Source organism: Dicentrarchus labrax, unplaced genomic scaffold (assembly GCF_905237075.1).
Source record: "Dicentrarchus labrax unplaced genomic scaffold, dlabrax2021, whole genome shotgun sequence".
Taxonomy (NCBI): Eukaryota; Metazoa; Chordata; class Actinopteri; family Moronidae; genus Dicentrarchus; species Dicentrarchus labrax.
Genome location: NW_026136714.1, coordinates 24,975,922 through 24,988,725, shown reverse-complemented (window position 1 = coordinate 24,988,725; position 12,804 = coordinate 24,975,922). Strand labels below are relative to the sequence as shown.

The following is a 12,804-nucleotide window of genomic DNA, read 5'->3' as shown; positions in this document are numbered from 1 at the left end:
GGCATTAACATAGAACAAGCCTGCATGAAAGCAATTGCCTGCAGTGCAATAAAAATGAGAGCTGTGAAAAGAAAATACTTGAGTGTGAAAGATGGGAATTGCATGATTTTCTGCACTCTGTGAGTTTGATGTAGTAAATTACGACCTCAGTGCCTCTGTCAGTTCTTTTTCCAATATTATTCCAATAAGGCAAATGTGTTGGATTCTATGTGTGGGATCATAGTATGGTCGCAGTGTTTCCAGCTGTGAGTAAAATACACTGACCTTCTCCCGCTTTAGTATTTCTTAGTTGTTGTGGCTCTATCTATATAAACTGTTCATTAGTTTATTCATGAGAATTTTGTTCAGGTGTGGAAGACTCTGCATTAAGTGGCGAATAGAGTCTGTTCACACACACACGCACACAGGGTGTTCAGAGAAACCTTTTTTATTTTTAAATTATTTCTAAAGAATTCTTGGTGCAATACCACCGTATGGGGCTGAAGCACATGGACATATAACTCTTATGAACATCTTACTAAGTGAGTGATTGACTACAGCCTGCAGCCGTGCAGGGAGCCCGTCTCACAGAAAAAAATAATCCATACAAAAATCTGAATTTTGTTCAAACTAAAAAACTTGTTGATGCAAACTGCAGGCATTGGAGAATTTAAAACAGGCAGAATCATTGTATCATGTTAGAAAGATGCATTCAATTCAAATTCAGCCCATATAGCTTAAGATTTCTAATGTAATGTGGTCATAGGTTTCAACAAGACTACACTGTGTTCCAAATTATTATGCAGATACTGTTTTTGTTCTTTTTCTTACTAAATAGTCGATATAATTGGCAGTCAATAGTATTTTTTATTCCGCAACAATTATATCGTAATCTGGATTTTATTAAACACAATTACCAATGATGACAATGGCATTTTTTTGCTAAATAACCCAAAATGCAGTGTTCCAAATTATTATGCAAAACACAGTTTCAAAACACTAAATAGTTTCTAAAGGATTGAAAACCGAAATCTGTTCTGAAATTTTTTGCATTAGATCAAATCACTCCATGTACAGTTTCTTTTTTTTTTTTTTTTAAGTATATTTTTTGGGGCTTTTATTGCCTTTATTATAGTGACAGCTGAAGACAGACAGGAAAGGGGGGCAGAGAGAGGGGATGACACGCAGCAAAGGGCTGCAGGTCGCATTCGAACCCTGGGCCGCTGCAGCAAGGACTCAGCCTCAATACATGGGTCGCCAGCTCTACCCACTGAGCTAACCGGGCGCCTAAGTCCATGTACAGTTTCTGCCTGGGTTTCCTTTGAGGATGCCAGAGTTGTCTCCCAGGACTGCTGTTTTGAGGTAAACTGCCACCCACCCTGATAGAGCTTCCTTTTAAGGATGCTCCACAGGTTCTCAATAGGGTTGAGGTCAGGAGATGATGGTGGCCACACCTTGATTCTTTCTCCCTTAATGCCTATAGCAGCCTAGGCCTCAATGGTATTTGTTGCAGCATGGGATGATGCGTTGTCTTACATGAAAATGAGTTTACTGCGGAAGGCATGGTTCTTCTTTTTATACCATGGCAGGAAATGGGCAGTTGTTTTGCAGAGGTCATTTTGACACCTTCAGGCACTTTAAAAGGGGCCTACCAATTCACTTCCTATGATTCCAGCCCAAAACATCCCTCCACCACCTCCTTGCTGACGTCGCAGCCTTGTTGGGACATGGTGGCCATCCAGAACTCCATCTATCTGGACCATCCAGTATAGCACGGCATACATCAGTGAATAAAACTGTTAGACAATTAGTCTTCATGTATTTCTGAGCCCACTGCAATTATGTCTCCTTGTGGGCATTGTTTAAGGGTGGCCGAAATACAGCTTTATGCACATAAGCAAGCCTCTGGAGTATCCTGCGTCGAGAAGATCTTGGGACTCCAGAGGCACCAGCAACTTTAAATACCTTTTTTACTACTCATCGGTGGCTTTTTCACGGCTGCTCACTTAATACGATGAATTAGCCTTACAGAAACTTTCCTTAACATGCCTTTATCTGAACGAACCTCTCTGCGCTCTGAATCAGACACAAATCTTTTCATAGGACGGTGAACTCTCTTAATATTTCGTAAAATATCCAGTGGTTTCATACCTATTGAAAGATACTGCACTATTTCACGCTTTTCATCTGCAGGAATATATTTTTTCCCCCTATATTGCATGAAACCTGTGACTTGCTTAATAATGTGGAACAACATCCTTAAATAGTTTCCCATTAACTAGGCTCACCTGGCAGACTAATAAAGACAAACCTGTCTGAGATTGATGTCAGTGATCTAAACAGGCATGGGAAGCAGTACAATTTAAAACTTTCATTGAAAAACAAAAAATCGAATGTTTTTATAATTGAAATCATATTTGCATAATAATTTGGAACACAGTGTAGTCTACAGTCGTGCTAGCAGCCCTGTGAACATGTTCTTAAGCAAAGTGGTGCTTTGAGCTAAATGCTAAAGTCAGCATGCTCACAAAGATAATCACACTCTGATGTTTAGCAGGCATGATTTTTAACATGCTAACCCTCTTAGTTTAGCGTGGTAGCATCACACAGGTGGGGGGCGCTTTAAGCCAACTCTGGAGAAGGTCCATCTTAGGCATAACTCAGCGCGACTCAGCACAACATGGTGAGTTTAAACTGGTAATAGAAACACAATCAAGGTGGCATGGTTTGACTCAGCGCTGCCAAAAGTGCCAATGGAAAAGGATTCATCCTCTTGGAAACATGAATGTCTGTACAAAATTTTGTGCCAATACATCTAGCAGGTGTAGTAGATATTTTACTGGTAATAAAAACTTTGATGATGTGGTGGGACTAGAGGATTGATCAGCATTCATCCTCTGGGGATCATTAAGGTCTGTACACATTTTCATTGTAATCCAACCAATAGTTAAAGATATTTTAGCCTGGACCAGGACCAGCAGACATACACCCAATCAACAAACTGATTTCCATCCATAGACCTAAAAATGTAATTTATTTGACCACATATCAAGTTGGCATTTCACTCAAGAGGCTAATTGACTAACAGTGGGTTGAAATATTAATATATCAAATATAAATATCTATAATATCTAACCTCTCAGATTCAGTGCACCAAAATATGTGGCTATAAAAGCTCCTCTCCTCCACAGTGACACAGTGTCAGGGGGGTGAGTTGAAGTTCATTCAACTTCTCACTCTACAGTCTTTCAATGCTATCAAGAGTCCAATAGCATGCCTGAAAGTAGCTCTCTTAATTACCTCATTCATCCTCTCACCATGCTCTTCTGGAAAGGCCCTTAGCAAATGCACACAGGAAAATGGAGCCTGGAACAAAGCTCTGATAGAATATATAGAGCTTGATATTGTAAACTATAAAAGAGTGCAGTGCAGTCTCCTGAGAAGAATATCCTTCCCCTTCTGATAAAGAATTTCTGTTATAGTGAGAATGTAGGCTAAAACTCCTTATCATTACATTTTGTCAATATAAGTCAGGTCATTGTAATGTACTATTAAATGTGTTTTACATACATGTTTCTACTCGTTGTCGTTATCATTGAATTATTACTTATTGTAACTGGGTATGAGAGTATAACAATGTAGGACTTTTCCTGTGAAAGGTGTAAAGAAGCCTTCTGAAGTGTGTCACATTACTGCAATTCATCTTTTTCCTCAGTGTGTAAACCTCCTATGAAGTAGCCATTCTCCAAATATACAGTCCAGACTGTGAGTCCACAAGAGGGGGCAGTGAGTGGGAAGACAGGGACATTCAAACAGTGTGGCACCTCATCACATTACACAGCACATTCAGTTGTATTTGGAGATTAAATCCATTCAACATAAATGACATCCACTGCTGCTACCACTACACAACTAAAGCTATTATTATCACAACTTCTACATTATCATTGTTCTTAGCCTATTTTTATTATTATTTATTTGCCTGTCTGAATTCATTCATCCATTCTTCTGCTTGTGTGTTGTTGTTATTTTCTACAAAGGAATTATGAGCAAATTCAATTATATAAGAGGTATTCGGGCACGATAATCCTGTTGGCTTCCCCGTGTGGTCTGAGTCGGATGGAATGAATTACTTACCTGGGCTCATCCATAATCATAATTACAGAGACTGCCTATTGGACGGGTGCGCAGCGGCTCGCTCCATAAGCTGCTGTGCAGCCGCTCAGTTTGAGCAGAGGAGCAGAAGGAGAGCACAGAGTCGCTGAGGGAGGGAGAGAGGACGGAGCAGAGAGCTCAGATATTAGAGACTGGTTGTAGTGCTGCAAGGCGCGTAAAAGGCGCGTTTTCGTTTTTACGCAGAGCGAAAAGTGTTAAAGATGAACAGGTTTTAATAGATTGTTATCGACGTATCCACGAAAAATACTTGTACTGAATTAATGAATTTGATATTTCCAAGACAGCAGAGTCTTTAAGTGAACATTGCAGACACTTTCAGCAGAGCGAGAGGCGGAGAAGCTCTTCTGAAACTTTTGATTGTTCACTTTGCATTTGGCACCGGGGTCTTTAACCTTGCTATATACTGAATCGGGTTTACAGACAGGGATTTTTAGTGTGACTTTCGGTCTTACACAGCAAAATGGATCCTTTATTTAATACCACCGACGTGCCAAATTGGACAAACGACACCAGTAACAGGACCGTGAACTGGAACCAGTTTGTGCAGCCAGTCTGGAGAATTGTCCTGTGGGCCATTGCGTACAGCTGTATAGTGATTGTGTCCGTGGTAGGCAATCTTACGGTGATCTGGATTATCATGGCTCATAAACGCATGAGGACGGTCACCAACTATTTCCTACTGAACCTGGCGTTCGCTGAAGCCTCCATGTCCGCCTTCAACACGGTGATCAACTTCACATACGCCGTGCACAACGAGTGGTACTTCGGACTGGTCTACTGCCGCTTCCATAACTTCTTTCCGATCGCGGCTGTCTTTGCCAGCATCTACTCAATGACTGCCATCGCTCTGGACAGGTAAGCTGCGGGTACTGTCCGCTGTAAAAGTACGTGACAAATGACTGACACTCCTGTAGCCTGTTAAAAAAGATCCCAAAACCTTTGCATCGTGTAGTTTAATCCGTCACATCCACCGTGCAATCAATCTGAAGGAATTTAGGAATTAGTTAATTAATTGTTGATTGATCATAATTATTTAAAAATGGCCCATATTCCCCTCATTGATATACATGAAGATTATGAAAATGTTTCAGTGGTGCCGAATAAAAACCAAAGTCATCACTTAACAGAAACCCCGCTGTTGGTTTCCCCTTTGCCCGCTCATAAGGTCCTATAGCAATATTCTAGACAAAATACTGACAGAGGAAGAGGATTTTCGTGTATCCTTAATTTACTATAGGTGATAGAGAACAGACTGTGATCTTAAAAATTAAAAGGAAACCGTTATTCTGAAGTACACTTGGCTTACAGTTTTTGCACATTTCTGCAGTCTGTACAGCATACAGCAACGCCCTCTATCCTTAAAACCTTGATTCCAATAAGGAAAAACGTCCCCAAAAAAACCTTCAGTCTCTTCACTGACACTCCAAAATGCACTAATGCAACCCAAAAACTTAACCTCAGAACTCCACTGATAACGTTTGTCACATTAACACTTTGTCATTCATACACAATGACCTAAAAAAACACTAACAGGGAGTAGCAGCAGAAATTCCATTACAACAAAAAGAATGACACTTCTTTGTTGCATGGATTGAGCGACCTTATGTTTCTGTTTTTACAATAGTGTGTAAACATGTGCAAAATAGGTTTTGGTGGTGTTTGAGTTTGAGTCAGAAAACAGTTCATGACTTTTGAAAAGAGATGTAAATTGAATGTATTTCGCGTCCACAATGAAAAGTCATCCACAATTTAGCCCACATTGACTTTTGTTGTGCTGATTGTGTGAGGAGCTTCTTATTTTATGTCGAAGGAAGCTCTTTGTAGCTCAGTAAGAGGAACAACCCACCAACACAGCCACATTAATGGCTCTTAGCCTTCTGGATCAAGTCCTGGTAAAACATACAAAATATGGGGGTTGGTTGATTTATGTTTTTATATCAAAGGCTTTTCTTCTTTTCAATGAATGTTCATTTGTTTCGGAACCGTACTCATCAATGACACAACTCCTTAACAATGAATGGGTATTAGATGCATAAAAAAGCCCTCTGCTGCTGTGTGTGTGTGTGTGTGTGTGTGTATGTTTGCGTGTGTCTGTTGTTTCTGTGTATGCATCTGTGTTGGTATGGTTGTGTGTATGCTTCTGTAGTGTGGGTTGTGTATGTCTCTATGCACATTTGTACAGTATGATGTGAGTGTGTGTGCATGTGTCTGTGTATATTGTTTTATGTACAGTATGTTTGCAAGTGTATCTCTTGTCTTTAGTCCGTGTGTGTATGTGTGTGTGTGTGTGTGTGTGTGTGACTATACATAAAGCTGTATCCATCCTGTCCATCACGTCTGCATCTGTGTCACGAGAATGGCCTGTCATCCCTCTGTATATATCTTTTTCAGTGAGAAAGCCTTGAATGTGACCTTTTCCAAATTAAGTTAACCATTTAGAACTAGTGGAAGTGAGGATGAAAGACAGATTAAGAAGGAAACAGGCCACACACCATACAACCCAAATCTGCTCATTACTAGTTCATGCACACATAGATCTTTATTAAAAACCCAGTAGAGAAGCATTAAATTCACACTGACAGCATCAGGCTTATTGTGGCTGTGGTTGGAAAAGGTATTTCTGAATTTCTGAAAATGTCGAGGATGATGGTGGTGGAAGTGAGGAAGAGATTCACCCACTGTGACCCATCATTCGCAGCCATCTCTCACTGCTGTTCAGGCACTTAATTTTCATTCACCACCTCCTGGGCAAGCTGAAGAGTTCCCATTAGTTGCTAGACAAGAAATCATTTTTGGCTAATAGAGCAAGTGAATGAATGTTTCTTCTCTTGTGCCAATCAGTCCTGTATGAGGAGATATTTCACAGAATAAGTCAAAACTCTCACCTGCTGGTGGCACTATAGGAAAAGTCAGCAGATCACCAAAGTCATTAGGATTCATCCTCTGCACACCATGAATGTACCAAATTTCATAGCAATTCATTCAATTGTTAGTTAAATATTTTACTAAAAATCTAACATGTCAACCTGCTGTTGGAGCTGGAGAAAAGTCAAGGATTATCCTCTGGGGACTGTGAATGTAAATGCAAAATCTCAATCCATCACAATCCATTCAGCAGTAGTTGAGATACTTTAATCAGGGCTCGGGATGGAACAGTTTAAGTTCAAGTAAAAAATCCAAACTGTTTGGTTCACTAGTCATGGGTTTGGGTCAGAAGTTTCCTAAGGCAACTTTTTTTTGACAAATAAAAAATGTACCAAACAGACCCAAAAACCGTGATATGAACCAAGTCATGAATTTTGTTAACCGTTTCACCGCTAGTCCGGACCAAAGTGGTCCACCACCCATCTGACAAGCCAACATGGCCATCCTGAGAGCTGAATGCACTCACCAACAATAATTTGCCTATTGTAGCTATGTTATGCCAATAACATTTCGTAATTTGAAGTAGGACCTATATTGTGTAATTTTATGGTATTTAATTGAAAATGTTACCAGTTAACCTCATTATTAAACCAGTCCAACTGTTCCAACTAACAGTCTGTAGACTCTTAGCCTTGATGTTTCTGTTTTTGCTGTTGGTTAGACAGCGCTACAGATGTTTCCTAGCAACCAAGTTACACATTAATTCTTTCCTCGCCAAAACATTATTCACGCTGCCCAGTTTAGAAAATCACTATTTTGAAACCAGCTAACAATCAACAATAATAAACAACAAATAGCTGGTTCAGCTGTGAATAAGTGGCTCTCCTTAGGTGAACCGTGGTCCAAGTGAATTTGAAAGCTCTGACTAGCTCATGAAGTATGTGCAAATACAGTTGTCTTGAATGACAGAATGTATTGACCCTGCAATTGATTGGTTACCTGTGTATTTCATCCAGGGACATGGTCCAGTTCCCAAAGGTTAGAGAGTGCAGAGAATAGATTCAGGGATATTGTTTAAATTGGTACTATGTACCAATGTGCTCAATGCAGTGTGAAAAATGTGACTGAAATTCATTATTGTCTCATTTAGCGAGACTAATTTCTCCTCCATTTAGTTCCGGTCTTTCGTGCGGCTGCCACTGATGGCTGCTTTTGGCCCTTTGTATGAATCACTGATGATCACTTTCCCTCATGTTCAGTGTTTAGCAATGCTTGAACTGATCAGTTCCTGGTTTACTCTGTGACGACAGTTGGAAATGCCGGACACTGATCATTCAGAATGAGCTAGTGGGGAGGCATAAGTGTGCATTTTCCGGTGCCCATTTGACTAAAGCTACTCTTGATTAGGCTGATTGGACTGGATGAGTGAGACATAAATGCAAATTAGCATATGTCATGTATATGCAGTACAGGCAAATTAGCATAATGTTATCTAATCTAATAACAGCAACGTTTAGACCAGCTAAAACATTTTTGGAGAGACAGAGTTGACAGCACTGCTGATCTGTATGCAACCAGAAGCTCCTCTCCCATTTCTACCTCAACCCTAATGCACTGGCAATTTTCCATGCTGTCCTTATGAGGAGCAAGAGCTGGAATTGAATATAATGCAGCTCACTTTGCTCCTGCAGTTTGCCAATGGTAATCCTTCATCAGGAGTTTTCATCAGTTTACCTGGTGTGAAAAGGCGGCAACAATCCTAAAGAAGGTTATTATTGTTATTGGCCACCAAGGAAACCCAGAATCTACTACTACACTGCAGTGAAAACCAGCCAAAATATAAGTTAAAAAACCTCATCAGATTGTAGCTCGTCTTTGAAGATATTTTTGTTTTACTTGCATGCCAGCAGCATTGGTGGCACCTGTTATTTAGTTTCAAATGTGATTTGGTGGAGCTAAACTGTGTGCTGCAGTTTTGACAGTGCATAAAAGGAAGGTTATTGCACAGCATACAGCTACTGACACTTGATTTTGCAACGGCATGTTTTCAGCAAAAAAGACAGCACCAATGAAACACTGATATAATAACAGCTACAGAAAGCACCACACAGAGCCTGGCAGTCTGCTATGGAGAAGTCTGCTCAATTTGACTGTAGGGAAATGAAAAGTTCTCTACAGACATAAAGTCTGACGCCAAACATTAAACTTTAATTCATGATAACTGTTAAAATCATAATCCTTTTTTCATAAAAACAGACCCCATACCAATGTATTTACATTATTTACAAGTATCTCTCTACAGTCGTTTTAGTAGTAGTAGTGGCGGAGTCCGCCATTTAGATTGCCTACCTCAGAAAGAGGGATTCACAGAAGAACAATGCATATACGATATATTTCTGACAAAGTTGCTGCTCATTGAGTGTTTGTTGTATTATTAAACTGCATTCCCTGTTACCATGGTAACAACAGGTCTCACCAAATCAACCAGGTCTGAGATCGTAAAGATCACAACTTTAAAGCTGCACAAATCAATATTATCCTGGTTGAAATGGATAAAATGGCAGTATTGTATTGTGTAAAGGGTTCACTTCCTGTGATGAAGCCACAGACAGTTATCACCAAATTCTGCAGTTCTCTTCAGCTTTACGAAGCATTTTAGCCAAACTGAAAAAAAAAATGTTTTTATAGCTATCAAATTTATCAAATCTAGATATTTAGCTATGATGACATAGAGACAAAGTTTCAGCAATCTTAATCATCAAAGATAACTTCAAAGTTAACTTTGCTTTAAGTCCTTCAATATAAAAAACGATTCTTTCAAGAGCTTCCAACCTTCAACAGATTTCAGTGCCATTTTTTAATAAGGCAGGTTTATAAGCTGTAACTAATGGCTTTATTAATGATTATTAAATAATTTAGTAATGATATCAGATAGTAATAATAATTTTATAGTAAATAAATAGTAATAATCAGATTGAAGCTATTAATGTAACAACATTTGGGTTGTCAGATTATGAAAAATCCCTCATCAATAAAAATGTTCAGCCTCTCAACTTCCAATAAGCCCTTATGTCTGCAGTTGTAAATGTTATCTGATTAATTAAAAGTAATAAGCTATTAATAAATGCCATTATCAAAAGTTAGTGAGTAATCTGCAGTTATGAATGTTATAAGTCACTAATAAAAGGTTTTTACAATAAATAGTTAAGTCTGCAGTTGTAACTTAAATCACATTTGCCCTGCACCTCTTTCCCAGAAGGTCAGAGGTCAAGTGGTTATTGGAGGCTCTGCCTGATGAATTTAAGAGCTAAACAGACAAGTGTGATAAACCAGCCACAACCTGGCAACCCAACAACTTATTATTATTAATGATTTATAATTCATTTATAAAGCATTAGGAAGTGGTTTATTAACCATTAATAAAGCATAGTTATAACTTATAAAGCCTTAAGAAACACAACCTCTGGGCAGGTTAGAATGCAACTGGATAAACAGATCGTCTTGCTCCACCTCTACTGAAATGCATTCTTGGAAATACCTTGGTGTAATGCACAGTGCACTGGGTGTCACAGATTTATGACATACATTAGGGCACTTTAGTGGGAGTTGTTGAGAATAAAGTGTGTTACTCATCCACCAAGGGAATCACAACCTGCCTGCTTTAAGACCACTCACCTCTGACCACAGCCCGAGGAGCAAATACAGTAACAAATGAAAGAAAGATTGGCTGAGATGGGACCTGGCCAGCTCAAGGTTCCCAGAGCTGGACCATTCAAATTCACCTACAGCTGAAGCACACAGGCAGCTCATTCCAGTCAGACCAGGTCACAACAGCAAATGGCTTACTGCACAGCATATTAACAACAGCTTATGGTGGCCTCCTCTTCAGCTCTCTCACCTCCTTCCACCAATTTCCACTTCCTCTTCTTCTTCCTCCATCTGTTGTCCCCAGAGGGATCATCATTGGAAGTTATTCTGGTCTCTGTTTCTCCTCTCTTTCTGATTCATGTTGTAATTCATGCTGTGTGCACGAAAAATAGGAAGAATATATGTTTTCAGGCTACAAAAGGATTATATGACTGGAATAGAAACAGGCATTATGGTGATATAGATGTGACAAAGGAGGAAATGTAGACTGGTATATGAACTTAGCTTGACTCTCTGCACTGATACATTTCTACTGAGTCAAACCATAAGCATATTATATGTTATGTTATTTTATTTTATTCAATTAATAACGTGTTGAAGGGGCACTCCACTGATTTTCACAGCAAGTTCTGTCAATTCAGATTCAGTACTCAGCCTCTAAAAACTGCTGTTTAATATATCGTGTAGCTTTGGAGGGAGCTTTCCAAAGATTGTTTCATTATTTGTGTATTCCAAGTCCACACTGCACATTAAATTACTAGATATTTAACAATGTCAGTGTTAACAGGCCATGATTAGCTCAACAGCAAATTTGCAACAGTAGTCTTGACACAATTAAAAAGTACAATTTTATAACATTACAACATGTACTAATGCTAATGTTAAAATGTACAATGAAAATATAGGAGAGAAAAAAATTGGTAAAAAAAATAAAATAACCCTGATGATGTCACTCTACTTAGACAGACACAGCAGTGCTGTAAGCTAAATGCTAAAACCAACATGTTACATGCTCACAGTGACAATACTAACATGCTGAAGTGGAGTAGGTGCAGTGTTCACCGTGTTTATCATCACTTACTTTAGCGTGTTAGCTTAGGTTTACTAGTTCACACTAAACAAATACAGCTGAGGAGGATGTTGATAGTTGTGACATTTCAATTAAAACAATAAATATAAGCCTCATGGTAGCGCTAGAGTAAAAGCCAGTAGGATTCTAATAGTTGTTGAGATATTTCAGTCTCGACCAACACGCTTACAGACCAACATTGCAACACAGTCAGTGCACAGTAACTAAACCAAAAAATATACAAATAACCAAAAACACTTTTGGCTACATTATTTACTCTAGGCACTAAAAACACACTGGCTGCAAACACGAAAATGAAGGAGCATGCTCAGTGATGATAGTGTACATGTGATGCAGCTTCTGTTGGTTTATCCTGAGCTGTACAGGCAGCAGTCCCACACTTCTGAATCACGACCAACATGAGTTTAAGAAGGTGCACTCAAGAAATACTGAATAATGTTATTTTGTATCACCAACAGTTTGTTCCTAAATTTATTTATTTACTAATATATGGAAGGAAACTTAAATATATGGAACTTAAATATATATATAATATATTAGATGTGTAATATTATTCCGATGTCGATCCAAGACAGTCGAGTCATGCTCATTCAAGGTGGCCAACAAGATTATTGATATCTTAATTTTGTCATTGCTACTATTTTTTCATAATATTTAATTATAGTAATTTTATATATATTATATATATAATTTGGTCCATGTATGTTCAGCAGTGCAACTTGCAAAAGGGCTGGGTGAAGGTGAATATAGATCAGAGGTGGTGATTATAAAATGATTTATCAAAATAAAGACACTGATTTGGTGAAATCTTATAATAAATCTTGTGTTATTATAACCTGTCAGACTGGATTGGATTAGGCTATGATAAGCTCTGGTGACCGGACGTCTCCTTCATAAAAAAGCAGAATATTGAGTTATATCTGACCAGTCTGATGTGTGTAGAGCTCTGTATGATTATACTGTAGTAGCCTGTTGACTTTTTGAGGTGATTCATTAAAGGTAAAGACACTTAAAACAACTGAGCCTTCGGATGCTGCAGGGATTTT

At 38.8% G+C, this 12,804-nt stretch overlaps 1 protein-coding gene across 1 annotated transcript in view; it reads left to right on the top strand.

Annotated features, from left to right (window-relative positions):
- The first annotated feature begins 4,175 nt into the window (after positions 1 to 4,175).
- Positions 4,176 to 12,804, top strand: part of tacr1a (tachykinin receptor 1a) — a 44,687-nt gene continuing 36,058 nt past the window's right edge. Inside the window, exon 1 of the mRNA XM_051422080.1 lies at positions 4,176 to 5,010. Coding sequence (XP_051278040.1) covers positions 4,616 to 5,010 — 395 coding nt within the window. The 5' untranslated portion in view covers positions 4,176 to 4,615. The remainder of the gene's footprint in view (positions 5,011 to 12,804) is intronic.